Consider the following 15,067-nt stretch of genomic DNA (forward strand, 5'->3'; position numbering starts at 1 on the left):
TCTGTTTTTATATTAAACTTGTCTTATTCTTGCCTTAGTGGATACCGTACCTTCTCAATGACATCTTTCTACTTGGGGAAATGGAAACTCACAAAAGTTAGTCGATTTCCATTTTTGCAGTGGTATATTTCAGGAAGTTCCCATGACCACCCTCAGATTGAATAATTCTCTAGAAGGACTTTCAGAACTCAGCAAAAATGTCTACTCACAGCTATGGTTTATTACAATGAAAGGACACGGATTCAAATCAGTAACAGGTAAAGGTACGGGCAGGGTCCAGGAGAGGCTGGTCATGGGGCCACCAGTTGTCTCCTTCCAGTGGAGTTGTGTGGACAGTGCTTACTTCTCCCAGCAATGATGTGTGACAACATGCATGGAATTTTGCCAACCACAGAAGCTCATCAAACCTTGCTATCCAGGCTTTTTATGGGAAGTCAGTGATGTAGACATGGCAGACCATGCAAGTGGCTCAGCTTAGTTCCCAGCCCCTCCAGAGGGCAAGCTGATACCACGTGACCCAAGGACACCCTCCGCCACCCCATACATGACATTGTTAGCAAAGACTCTGTGGCATGGTTTATGTGAGGTCTAAGGTCCTCACATAAACAGAGAGACTCATTCCTGTAGTCAGGGCCTATACTTACCTTCCAGGAGCTGGCAGCAAAGACCAAAACTTTTCTTAGGCAAGGTTAATCCTTTATGACATAGGTGTCTCATACATTTAAAATATAAATCTCTAAGAGGTTAGCATCTTGATCCTGTTGTTTCTGCTCTATACCTGTGGTTTCCACCCTGAGGTTCCAAACTTTCTCAGATTGTGGCACCCTCGTGTCTCAGTTATTTTTCATGGTGCCCTTTAATTTAGGCAAAAAGAAATTCCTAATAGTAATTAGGTTCAGACAACTCAATAGCAGTAGTTTACATGGTGTCCAACAGGTAATGCCATGATTCCCTGAAGAATTCTAAATATCCTAAGAGTTTTAATAAATTAGAAACTAGGAGTTTACTGCTGTGCCTCAAGGACCCTTGGCACACAATTTGAGAACCATAGTTCTATATAACAATTAAGTCACTACAGAAGATCATTTTTTCATGGTTTCTTTCCTTTAAAAATGTTTTGTTGAGAACTAAATATGTGTAGAATGCTAGGAACTGGGCTTCCACATATAGCTAAGATATGCTCTGGCTCTGGACAGCTTAAAGTGTTTCATAGATGTTATGAAGTTAAAAATGAAGGAAAATTTGGGGAACAAATTAGTAAATTGAATTTTCCAAAGTTTGACACAGGATCTAATAGACTTTCAGGAAATGGTTGTTGGACTGAATTGTAACACAAATGGGAGGAATTGCTTACCTTAACTATCACGAGTGTACATGCAAATAACATCTATTAACACCAAATCTATTTCCCTGTTCATTAGGATGAAACTGTTTCACTCTTTAAAAAAAAAATCTTGTTTTTCTCTTTTGTCCATTATAAAAGCAACATAATGTTTTAGAAATTTTAGGAAATGAAAAAAAAATCATAACCACATCACCCTTATACAATAACTCCTATTACTTTTGTACTTATTTTATCATATACATCCCAGCACAACTGTAATCATATATATTAGATTTTTCTTGTCGTTGTTCACTTAACATAGTTTTGTAAGCACTTTGCCATTGTTCTAAATAAATCTTCTCTAAGTTACCTCTTACTTCTTCCCTAATTTGGAAGAGATTTGCTTTTCCTTTTGCTAAGAAAATCTCTACTCTTTTCAGAATTAAAGTGTCATTTTGTAAAAGTGCATCTTCAGTTCTGTTACACTGATGTTTGATTACCCTTTAGTTTGGACAAAATGATTTCCTTTACTGTGAATTACTCAGCAAGGAGGTACTGGGTACTGAGAGTTGTATAAGAAGAGATTTATCTTGCTCTTGCTTACCGAACCAACGAGGCATTCCAGTCTCAGGGCCAGGGAGGAGCCAGGCTGTAAATTTTTCTGACTCCTGCTATAAACAAAGCCTGTCAGGAGGAGGCTGTGACTTGACACCCCTTTCAGAAAGGGAAGCGGGGAAACAGGGAGAACAGAATGCATCTCTCTCTTTGTGTCACTCTGTACCTTGGGAAGAGGAGACCAGGGATTTCTAGATGCAGAGCCAGGGTTGACATCTTTCTGGTAAACCAAAGCCACCATAGTAGAAACTCTAAGTTGCCTTTAAACTCCAAGGTGACTTTTTCTGTGAGGAGGGAACGGGCTTTTCTCAGGTCAAGAAGAGTCGATCTTGCACTATTAGTGGATCTCTTCTTGTCTTAATTCAAAGAGCTTCCACAGGGAGGGCTGAAAGATGGGGTTTCCTTGGCACCGTATTCATTTGGGAATGAGTCTGGGGCACTCAAATAAGTGCACCTGTATTTAGGTGCACCTGTATTTAGGAAATGAGGAATTGGTATCATAGACTTAGAAGTATTACCTATGACTGAGGTTACCTTCAAGTATTTTTAGAGCATTACTGTCACTAGAAGAGGTAATGAGGAAATTTTTTAAAAAGATGAGGAAGGAAAGCTGTTAGAACCATAACCTCAGGAATAGAGAACCATAACATGCGATGCTAAATTATATATATCCAAAGGGAATTGACAGTTAATATTTGATTTTTCCCTTTTTATCTAAAAGAATGTGCTCATTAATTTAAAAGTAACATGTTATTTACAGCATTTTTAATTTTTAAAAATCTCCTTAGAAGGATTAGGGATGTAGACTCTCTCATACCATCACTGTTAATGGGGTTATAAACTGGTGCTAAGTTTCTCTGATATGTGTGCCAAAACCTCAAAATTACATCTACTCTTTTGAGCAGCTATTTAATTTTTAGGACTTTATGCTATGGTATATTAGGAATGTACACAAAGGTTATAATACATATTCATATATATTAAATGTATGTTTTCTTAAAATCATAAATAATCTACTTTTTTAAATAAAATGGAATTAGTTAAATAAATTGTGATGCATCTATATAGTAAAGTTCTATATTGTCACAAATCATGATGATATACAGGTATCTTAATAGTGTGAAAAATGGTCAGGATATATTACTAATTTTAAAAATGTAGGAAAAGGAGCATATATCATTTGATATTTTTTATACACACAGATGTAAACAGTAGAATGAAGTTTATCAATATGTTAAAGTAGTTTAAGTGGTTATTTTGGGTAGTGGATAATAAAGTTCTTCCCTTCCTTTCTTCCTTCCCTCCTTCCCTCTCTCCTGCTCTCCTTCCTTTTTTTTTTTCCCCTTCCTCCCTTCCATCTGTCTTCATTTTCCTTCCTCATCTTCCTTTTTATTCTTGGTTTCCTCTGTTTTCAAAGCATTTGGGCTTTAATTTTATAGTTTGAAGGAATATACTGTTTCATTTTATTTTTAACCTTATATCATTTGGATTTTCCTTAGGAAATTTGGGTGGAAAAATAAGCGAAACAATTGTGTTGTACTAATGCCCCTTTTCCTTAATGATTCCAGGTTTTCTCCCTCCATGGGTGAAGAGGAGAGAAAATAGGAGAGTGAGGACCAACATTTCACTGTGTCTTTCAGAAGCAGACCTAGAAATTCATTCCACTGTTTTCATTCCTCTTCAGGAAATGAATTAAAAAAAAATATATATATATATATATATACACACACACACATATATATTTGATAGTTGAAGGACTGATAGGAAAACAAGTCAGGTATTTGCTGTATAATTATTTCATGGTATTTAAACATTATGTATTTTTTCTCCACAACAGTTATGAAGAAATCCGCTTTACCTTTAGTATGTAAAATTAAAATTATTCACAGCTTTTCTGAGTTTTCATAACACTTTTAAATAAATTAATAAATCTAGGCTCTTTAATTATCGAATTAAAGTCTGAATAAAAATTTTCCAGGGAAGCAAAAACAAGTCATGCTTAAATGCCAGGATAGGAAAGTTGGTAATAGAAAAAATAACGTTCAGTAATGACCAAAAGTAATTGACTATGTCAATTCTCAAACTTGACATTGTCTTCAGTATTCGAGTCTTGGTTTTAGGGAATGTGCACAGCCCATTGCAAATTACAAAACATTGGAAGTTGAAACTGGTAGTGACAGAATATTGGTGATAGCGTTTATACTGTACTAACAACTGTATACAGCCTGACATGGAGCAGATGGTCTGAGTTTTGAGAATATTAAGCTTGTGTCAGATAAGTGAAATTTTTGCTACAGTAACTATATTTTCAACCCATTTTTTTTTAATGAATCATATCAGTACAACTATCATAGGTGCTTCATGTGTTTCATTTTAGGGGAAATTGATAGTAGGATCATCATATTAACTTTGCATTTTAATTCCATGTTACTGGTGTCCCATGGGTCCCAGATTGAACACCAGGGGTGCTGGGCCCAGGATTGAGGCAAGTCTGAGTCTGTCTGGAGGCTGGAGATATGGCATGCCATGGTTCTATTTTCACAAACACCAGATGAATCCTATGGGGAGGAAGTCATGGTAAGGAGAAGGGCTGCAGAGCTATAGGGCAGCCTTCAAAAATCCCACCAGTGACTTGATTCAGTGTTGAGGAAAGCCACTTTCAGTGAACCAAATCTGAGGGATAAGGAATAAAATGGTGGGCACTGCAAGAACAAGTTCTTGGAACACCTACGGCAAATGTGTGTGGAGGAGGGAGTCCCCAAACTATGGGAAGACCTTGAGGGGTTTGATTCCTAGAGACACTGTGGAGATATACTTTTTTGTATCCATTATGGTTACCCTGGTCTTACTCTCACTGTTGTCACCCAGAAAACATGGATTACTTTTATATCCCTTTAGAAAGAATAGAAAAGTAGTTAACAGATGGCATACAAAAAAAGACACAGGGCTGCCCTGGTGGCGCAGTGGTTGAGAGTCCACCTGCCGATGCAGGGGACACGGGTTTGTGCCCCGGTCTGGGAAGATCCCACGTGCCATGGAGCGGCTGGGCCCGTGAGCCATGGCCGCTGAGCCTGTGCGTCCAGAGCCTGTGCTCCGCAACGGGAGGAGCCACAATGGTGAGAGGCCAGCGTACAGCAAAAAAAAAAAAAAAAAAAAAAAAAAAAAGACACAAACATGTAGGCTTCTTGTCCCTGCCTTTAAAACAATAAACACTAGGATCATTTGGAAAAAAAATAACAGTTACTAGGAAATCAATTAGCCAAGGTGAAAAAAAAAAAAATCTCTAAATAGCATTTAATCTTCCAAGTAAGAATTCTTCATTCTTGGGTCAGACTGATCAATGAGGTGGGCATTTAGACTTATTGATTAGATTCATCCATTTGTGGTGCCGCTGAACATCAGACATACATGATGGACATGTTCTTTGGTGCTACCCTCCTTTCTTCGTACTGCATAGTCATCTTTCTAGCATTTGTTATCTGATTTGGAAAATATTTTAGAACAACCCAATATCAACTTCAAGATAAAAATTTCTACACACTTCACAGCTCCTTCCTATTACATGAATGTGTAAATTGAATTCCCTCTCGATGAAAAAAACAAAGGTTGGCTTCCCAAAAATGTTTTCATTGGCTTTAGGGAACTAACATGCACCAGTCTGGGTGACTAATACTTCCTGGAAAATAAAGATAGATCAACACATAATTAAGCTCTGGCTCAACTATAATTGTTGTCTTGGAAACGGTTTTGGGGATAAATATGGTTGTGCTAATGAAACTTTTCATGATTTCCAACGATCCGGTTTATTAATTAGGCCAGACCATCTTACTACCTTAATGCTACCCATTTTGGAATATTCAAAGGGTTAAAACAAAAAAAAAAAGTTCCTATGAGGACATCGAAAAGGAGGAAAGGGGGATAAATCTTAAATTCATTATTTACCAGCTCTCATAAGGATTCTAGTTAAAGGAGTAGGTTAAACGTGCTTTTTGGCACTTTTGTGGGTTTCAAACATCCTTCCTACCTCATTAAGCAGAGAGCAGAGAGTTGTATACACAGCATTTTGAACTAATAATTCCTAGCGTTAATTCTCTGAACTCCCTCTTTGGAGGATTTAAAATTGGACGAACGCAAGAGAAACAAGCGAAACCAAAATCCTAACTAGCCAGGGTTTTCTAGTTCTAGCTTTCAGTAAAGAGGAGTTTTGTAGGAAGTTCTGCTCAAAGCGTAGCCCGAAGGGCAGCCTGCCGGCTCTGGAGGGTTTAGTGGAGGCCGAGCGTGAACCCTGGGGGCGAGAGCGCATCCTGGTCTGAGATCACACCCACTCGGGGTGTGCGTGAGTGAGTGCGCGGTGCCCGCGCGCGTGTGTACGTGTGGGGAGGTGTGTGCCAAAGGGGTGGGGTGAGGGGCGGTGAGGAGGGCGCTAGGTGAAGCGCGAGGAGCGGGAGCGGGAGGTCGCGCGCTCCGGCCTCTCCCCCAGGGGCCGCGGCGGCTGGCTCGCGCTCCGGCTGCCCCTCCTGGTGCGCGCCGCGGCGGCGCCACAGGCCCCTCGACCCTTTGACCACCGCCCTCCGGCCGCCCGGCCCCCAGCGGGGACCGGCGATGGCGCGGGACTGACGGCCTCCTCCCTCCGGACCCTTGTGTCCCTCCAGGGGCTCCCGGGGGCCGCGGCGCCGCCCCGACCTGCATGTGGGGCGGGCGCGCCGGCGGCCAGAGCGAGCGGCCCTCGGCGACCCCGAGGCGGTGCCCGGCCGCGCGGGAGAACCAGGAGGACGAGGAGGAGGAGGAGGAGCAGCGGGCCGGGCCGGGCTCCCCGAGCGCCGCCGCCCGGGAGCACGGGCTCCCCTGAGGGAGCTCGGGGCGTCCCAGCCCCGGAGGAGGGACCCGGAAGCAGAAGCGGAGCCGCGAGTCGAGCCGAGCCGCTGCCCCCGCTGCCCGCCGGCGCCGGGTGGGGGTCCCGGCGGCTGGATGGGCGGCGGCGGCTTCGGCCGCGGGCGGCTATGGGCGAGGAGCAGAGCACGGTGAGCGGCAGCGGCGGGCCTCTGGAGGCGCGGACCCCCCCTGGCGGCGCCACGGGCCACCCCGAGCCCCCGAGGCCGCCGGGGGACAGCACCGGGGCGCCCGGGCCGCGCGCCTCCTCCGCCGAGCCGAGCGGCGACAGCTGCGGAAGCGACTCGGGCTGCGCGGACACGAGCGTCCCGGAGCCCGCGAGAAGCCGGGGGGCCCCGAGCTGGAAGAAGAACCAGGCACCGGCGCAGCCCGCAGGACTGGCCTACACCGGGCCCCTCAACCCCCAGGCTTTGCAACAGCAGCTGGCAAAGGAGGAGGAGGAAGCGAGGGACCGAAGCGAGAGAGGGGATGAACAGCAGGAGGCGCCCCCCGGCGAGCAGCCGGAGTCCCGGACCCGCGTCGGGGCCCCAGACGGACTGGTCCTGGACGTGCTGGGCCAGCGGCGCCCGCCCCCCGCCAAGAGACAAGTCTTCTGCTCCGTGTTCTGCGTGGAGAACGACCTGACCGAGGTCCCCTCGGCGGAGCGGCTCTCGCTGCCCGCGTCGCCACCCCGGGCTCCGCCGGTGACCAACCCTCCCAGCACCCCCTCCTCCTTCCCCAGCCCCCGGCTGTCGCTCCCAGCGGACACCCTGTCCCCCGACGGCGGCAGCATCGAGCTGGAGTTCTACCTGGCGCCCGAGCCGTTCTCCGTGCCCAGCCTGCTGGGAGCTCCACCCTACTCTGGCCTGGGTGGGGTCGGGGATCCCTATGCGCCCCTCATGGTGCTGATGTGCCGGGTGTGCCTGGAAGACAAGCCCATCAAGCCCTTGCCCTGCTGCAAGAAGGCCGTGTGCGAGGAGTGCCTCAAAGTCTACCTGAGCTCCCAGGTAACCTCAGCCCCTCTGTCCCTCCCCTGTCCCCCATTCAGCATTCCAAATCACTGGCCAGGAAGTCCAGCTCGCCAGCTCCCTGCTCACAGGAAGAGGTGATGAACACCCTTATGGAGGACCTCTGTCAGTTTCTTACATCTCGGTTGTTGGTTTAAGTGTGTTTGTCTTCGCTGGTTAACTTGACTGGAATTTAACTCTGCTTGAGCTTCGAGCTTTGATTGGCAACCATAGAAGGAACAGGGTACAAGTGAATTGCCTTCTGCTATTTCTTTTATTAGATTGCAGGCAAGGAGCTTGCTCAAAGAGGAGGGCAATGAGAGTGCCTCAGAGGCCTGGTATCCCAGAAACTAACAAATAGTGGGCAGAAAATAAATATGTATTGAGTTGATGGAGAGAAGAGTTGCAATGAATGATACCGAATTTGAAATTTTGCTCCATTTAGATAATCCAGAAAAAGTGTTACTAATTTATTTATTCCTTGGCCCTGGTCCGCTTTTCAGTTTCCTTTTTCTCAGTTAAGTTGAAGTACTTTTTCTCACTGAAGTTTTATGCCAGCAGAGTGCTTTATTTCTCTGAGAGGGAACAAAACAGAAAGAGCGAAACAAAGCAAAGCAAGGCTAAGAGGCTTAACAAAACAAGTGCTGGTGAAACTTTCCTCCTCAGCTCCTTATTTGAAAACTTGTTTTTTTTCTTGGAAAGTTTAAGAGTGCAGTAGACCGGCTTTCCTTCCCTGGTGGTGAATGCGTCCTTCCCGCAGTTTTCAGTCTGTTATGTTTCTGCCAGTGTTTTGCACAATCCGGAATGCCCTTTGATCCCATGTCTGATTCTCCGACGCCTATTCATCTTTCAAAACTCTGGCTGTTCAGGTGCCAACTTTTCCGTGAAGCCTTACCTCACCCTCCAGGCCACTGCTTGTATACTTTCAAAATACTTCTGCATGTCTTGCATGCACTGAGGTTGTTCCATATGTGTCTGTTTGTCCGGCTAGACTGTATGGACAGGGTTTTATAGCCCCTGTGTCTGGTAGTTTCATGTTGGTATCCTTTCCCATAATAGTGTTGAATAACATTGGCTGAAGCGGACTGAAGAGGATTTCACATGGTGCAGTTGCTCTGTGTATTGTGGCTAATCCATGCTTGTGTCTAGACTGAAAGTGTGTAACGTGCCCAACGGCAAACGCAAAGGGGAATTTAGACAGAATGGAATGTTACACAAACAGTGACTTGGCCAAGATGGCTGAGATTATCCAAACGCCTGTGAGAGACTATGATGTCTCTTTCATGCGTTATCGGCAGACAGATGCTTGAAAAAGGAGGAAAGCCTGCTGCCCATCATGTCAGTTTCTATGACATCACTGTCAAACAGCCCAACAGATACCGGTGCCATCCATGTGCAAAGCCCTGTGGTGGGATTCAGACATTCCCAAGGTATGGGCCCTGCTCCAAGGAAGTCCCCTGCTGTGTATACAAGGTGTGTACACAAGAACAATGCAAGGTAGCATATAATAAGATGTAAGCGGAGTAACAATATCATGTAGCACTTCCTCTTAAGGGCTGGATACAGATGCAGTGGGTTTAGAAGTTCAAGGGAGGTGGTCATTATAGGTTGGGGTACTCTGCAGTTTGATTCCTTTAAGGTGGGCCCTTTCCCCAAAGCAAAATTTTTTTTGCCACCATAAGTTAGTTTTAGGAAGTCAGTGTTTTGATTTCCAGTGGAGAAAGAGAAGGAATAGGGGTGGGGAGTGGAGGGTGGCAAGGTGAGTGAAGAATCATTGCCATGCACAACTGGGAAAAGCTCCTCTGAAGTAACGTAGTATCTGAAGGTTGTCGGCAGTATTTAGGATTGTATGTATGTTCCTGACCTTCTGAAGTATTTGGCAGAATTTCAATAAAGAAAAAATACACTTTATTTGAAATAATAAACAACAACAAAAAGATGAATCATGCAGGCCAGGCATGCTTCCACTTCAGGGCTTTGTGTGTGTTGTTCCTTGAGCCTGGACTATCCCCCTGGAGTCCCCCCCACCCCCCATTCCCTTGCTTACTCCTTCCCCTTCTCCCTCTCAGGTCTGTATGCAGATGTCACCTGTGTGACCTTCACTGACCACCTGTTTGGTGGTCACCCAAAGTTGAGCCTCACCCCCCACTCTAGATCTCCTTTCCAGCTATTTATTTTCTCCCTAGTGATAAAAATATTCTGCCTTGTACTTATGCAGTTGATTTCCATGAAGACAGGAGTTTTCACATGATTTATTCCCTACTGTGGCTTTAGCACCTAGAATGTTGTCTGACACATACAGATGCTCAACTAATTAGTTATTGAGTTTATGAAGAGCTGAGCGACAAAGAGAGGATGAAACTGCCCCCAGAAACCACGGCTAGAAGGAGGTGATCTGCTTGAGCACTGAATTCTACTCTGAGATTCTCGATGTTTAAGACAAAAGACAAAGACTTAAAGTAGACAAAAATAATAGGTTTTCTAAGTTTGTTATTAAACTTAGAATTAAAGAGTTTTTAAACAAACTTTCAGCTTATACAAAAATGGCATTTCTTTCACTTGGATAAAACTAGGCCTGTGGTTATAATTCTGATCTGTGTTAATGATTAGGTCCCTTCTACTTAGAGTCTGTGTTTCCACATCACTTAACCTCTCTGTGTCTTAATTTCCTCATCAATGAAATGGGATTGCAGACCATGATCTGTAATGACACACCAATTCTAAAACAAAACAAAATCAAACTGCAGGCCTAGTTTGACAACAAATCAACTGTTTTGTTGCATTACTGAACCAGGTCAAAGGGCATGGAGAGTGCCCTCTTTCTCATTTTATAAGGCATTTTGGTTTTGACAGAAGTAAATCTGTCAAGCTTGAACGTGCAAGACTCTTTTAAGACCTTTTAAAGTAAAATGATATATTTGAAATAAAAAGTTATTAGTGACTTTTTCATCTTTTGGATCTGTGCCAAATAGTGTATTATTTAACATCATTTAAGAAAACAAAGCAGAGTCCCTGTTAAGCATTTTATGCAGACATTAAAAATGCATACTAAATGTGAGTTGGAATATTGCCTGGTTAAATTAATATTCTTCTAAAAGGAGATGCTGAGTTCTTTCAAAGAAGGTACAAAGTTGGAAGACAGGAATGCAGGTTTTTAGATCATAAATCTTATTTCCATTAGTGCCGTGGACTGAATATGTGGCAAAGGCTGATAGATAGGTGTCTTCATTATTTCAGTGCAGACATAGCAGGGTGGTGACTCAAATACCTCCATACTGTGTTTTAAAAATAATAGTTTTAGTTTTTCAAAACATAATTCTTCTTCAGTTATCACTGTGACTGGGGCTGTTGGAGAATCCTTCTTAGTGGAATGACTTTACTGGCCGATGGGTATCATCCAGTTTCCAGTTGCCATGGTGAAGGACTGAACTGATACATTATAATCTTTGGCACTTACATAGGGGAGTTACTTAAAGGCTGTAGAGTACCATGACGGAGATAGTGGGAGTTTAACTGGTTTGTGTTGCCTGGGTACATAAATCTTTGGTACATAAATTTTAGAAGTACGTTTCCTAGTAAGCTGTGTGTGCACGTATGACCATGGCTTAGAGCGCACAGTCCCGGGGATGTCTGCAGTCTCCTGCAGGTCGCAGGGCCATTCTGAGTACTGACCTCAGCTGGTTTGGCCTTTACCACGTTTTCTAGGAGGAAAGATTGTTGCTTTCCTTGTTTCATAGAATGATATTGCGCTCATTTCAAAAAATCCTCCACAGGTATCTTTCTTTTATGATTTTGCTTTGAGACAGTAAAATCTGTTATGATGTGAAATATTAATATTTAGTCCTTTACGTAAAGAAAGAAGAGAATTGGGCATCCTAAGGGCTTTCTAAAGGTAAGGGCTGTTGCCGCTTTCATCACTCTGCTTCAAAGTGCTCGCGATTGGCAGATGCTGACTTGGAATGTATACACCTGTCAAATGAGTATTAATAGAGACAAGCAACACATTTCTTCTGCAGTTTGTGAACAAAACAGCTGCTAGATGGTAATGTCCTAGAATGACTGTCTACCATAGTCACCCTCGAATCAGTGACCTAGGGATGAAAGCTTCTGTATCCTATTATTAAACTCTGAGTCATCCAGACTTTTATGGGTAAAAGTGTAACCTACTTTTTCCCTTTAAACCTTAAAACAACCTGGGTAGTTTTAGAATCTGTCCTGTTCAATATGGAGTTTGCATGCAGCCGTCTTCACACAGGTGATTTACAGATCCTATCATGCCAGGTGTGATTTTGGTAGTCTTAAAAATGTGAAGAATAAAAGAGACTGAACTCTGTTAAATCACTCTGGGAATTTGAAAAGTGAGAATTCAGGCATATGTAAGCTTTTTTTGTGTGTACAGAATGAGTGTGTGTGTGTGTGTGTGTGTGTGTGTGTGTGTGTGTGTATGTGTATTGGGGGGCTGTGGTAACATTTGCTTTTATACCTTCCTGACTCATGCACTTACTTATTTTCCTCTTCTGACTCTTTAATGATATCTCGTTTAATAATTTCTTCATTTCTCTTTAATAATTTCTTTTTTCTCTTACTTTTCAAAATTTGATTTTAAGTAGCACTTTATTTCTGCAGAGGAATCAATCCCCTATCAGGGGCTCATCTCTGGGCCAGCAGGACCTGGTCCAGGCACTGCCTGGGTGTCTTCCTTCCCGTCGCTTCCAGCATCTGGAGATGACGACGCCACGTGGAGAAACGCTGCATTGTGCTCCATTGCCTACAAGATCTCAAATAACATGACTAGTACTACTTACCTCATGCGTCAACTGAAACCCTTACAGTGGTGATTTTTTCTTTTTTCTCCTAGAGTAGATAGAGCTCAGCGTTTACACTTGAAGGCTCTTCCTTACTCCTCATATGAGAGACGGCAAAAGGAGAACGTTAGGACTTCAGCTCCTAGCTTTTCATTAAGAGTTTGTGATGGGGTTGTAGACAGATACTTGAGTCATAATTTCCTATAATTAACTTTTTCATTTGTTAATATACCATTTACGCATTTAACAAACATTTATTGAGTACCTGTGTGGCAAGGACCATGAGATAATCTTTAAATGTATTAAATGCCCCCAAGGAGCCATCGTAGAGACTAGTTGGCAGTGTTTCTTCCAAGCTTTGTCTTCCAAGCATAAGTAAGCTTTTCTTTAAGTTCTCAGACAGCTGTGGGTCTCCCCTCTTCTGCTTCCTTTCTGGGAGGATTTTCTTAAGCCGATTCTGGAATACCAGTTAACCTTTTAGTAAGCATATTACTATTCCTCCTATTATGTTTATTTCAAAGTAATAAATCCACTCATTACTTTTTTCTTAATAAACATATTTCTCAGAGTTCTTTGTAATTGTGATAAATAGAATATTAGTTAATACTTTGCTTCTTTCAAAATATTTATTACCTTTGCTTAAAAGAAAACATAATTTTGCTGTTTGTTTTGGATCATTCATGACAATGTGGCAAATCTTGAAAGTTATGATACTTTCAAAGAATTGGTTTTTTTTGTTTAAATTCAGTGTCAGAAGGGTTTTATGTGATAAACGAAATGAACCTTCCCAAATCAAGTTCTGTCTTAAAACAAAAATTCAGTGTCTGCAGGACAATAAATTCCTAGAATAATATTCTCTTTCAATGTTATCAGTACTATTTGCCCTATCAATTTTGGGTAATTACACTTGAGTTTCCACAAATAATAACAACCATTAATTGAACATCTATATTCCAAGCATTTTTACACATTTCATTATTTAATTTTAATTCCCTTACATATTAAATACTTATTACATATGAAACGCTGTTGGAGGTGTTGGGGATACAGAGAACAGTAACAGATAAAGCCCCTTACTCCATGGAGTTTATATACTAGGCTGGGGAGAGGTTGATAATAAAATAAGTAAATTATTTAGTATATTAGGAGATAATAAGGGCTATAGAGAAAGAAAAACAAGGGACGGGTGATAAGAAATATTGGGGAGGAGGTTTTTCTTTATATATTTATAGTGTTTTTAGGAGTTGTCAGGGAGGGTTTATTTTACAAGGTGACTTTTGAGCAGAGATCTTTCTGACGGCCGTGAGAGAGCAAACCATGAGGATATCTAAGGGAACAGCAAGTATAAAGTTCCAGAGACAGGAGCATACTTGGGGGGGTTCCAGGAATGGCAAAAAGATCCATGCGGCTGAAGCATAGGGAATGAGGTGGTGAGCGATAAGAAGAAACCAGCAGGAAGAGTGGGAAAAGCTGATCGGAAAGGGCTTTAAGGCCATAGAGAATTTGCGTTTCCTCTGAATGAGATCGGAAGCTGTAAGATGATTTTAAGCTAATCAGATATGACTTTACCTTTATGAGAAAGTACTCTGGCTCTCTGTGGACAATATACTATGGGAGTCAAGAATGGAAGTAAAATGACCAGTTAGAAGACGATGGCAGTAAGCCAGAGGGGAGGTGTGACAGTTCAGACTAGGGTGATAGAGGTGAATATGGTTTGCACTGGTGGAATTTTGAATATATTGTGACAATAGAGCTGGCAGAATGTGCTGATGATTGGGTGTGGGATGAGAGAAAAAAGAGTCCAGGATGACTCAGGTTTTGAGCCCAAGCAATTAGAAGAATGGGTTTGTCATTTAATAAGGTGAGGAATACTAATACTGTAGGAGGACTAGTTTTAAGGAGAATCAGGAGTTCATGCTAAGTTTGAAAAGGTATTTAGACATTCATGAAAGGATGTTGAATAGGCAGTTGGTGTGTGGCATTCAGCAGAGCGATCTTAACAGAAGATGTAAATTTGAATATTTTTGACATATAGGTGATATTTAAAGCCATGAGACCAGATGAGGTCACCTGGGGCATGATAGTTGATAGGGAAGGATTGAGGACTGAGTCTGGGCCTACCAGTGTTTGCTGATATATAAAGTCTGGGATGTATGAAAGAACCAGCAAAAAGTCTGAAAGGGAGAGGGCCAGATAGGCAAGAAGAAAACCAAGGCAGAGTAGTTACCCAAAGACCAAACAAAGGTGATGTTTTAAAAAGGAAAGAGTAATCATTTTTGTCTAATGCTTCTGATAGTTTCAGCAGGATAAAGATTAAAATTGACCACTGGATTTCCCAACAAGGAGATTATTTGTAAGTGTGAACAGTGCTGTTTTCATTGGCACTGGTGGGGTTGGCTTTCTGATTAGAATGGGTTCAAGAAAACAGGAACAGCTCAATTTCTGTA

The 15,067-nt window shown here is 42.7% G+C and overlaps 1 protein-coding gene across 1 annotated transcript in view; it reads left to right on the top strand.

The window, feature by feature from the left end:
* Positions 1–6,939: 6,939 nt before the first annotated feature.
* RNF217 (ring finger protein 217) overlaps positions 6,940–15,067 on the top strand; it is a gene marked incomplete at its 5' end in the record, with an annotated part of 129,962 nt that continues 121,834 nt past the window's right edge. Inside the window, one exon of the mRNA XM_082668896.1 lies at positions 6,940–7,815. Within this exon, the coding sequence (XP_082525022.1) occupies positions 6,940–7,815 (876 nt within the window). The remainder of the gene's footprint in view (positions 7,816–15,067) is intronic.

Source organism: Grampus griseus (genome assembly GCF_964374135.1).
Source record: "Grampus griseus genome assembly, chromosome: 13".
Classification (NCBI taxonomy): Eukaryota; Metazoa; Chordata; class Mammalia; order Artiodactyla; family Delphinidae; genus Grampus; species Grampus griseus.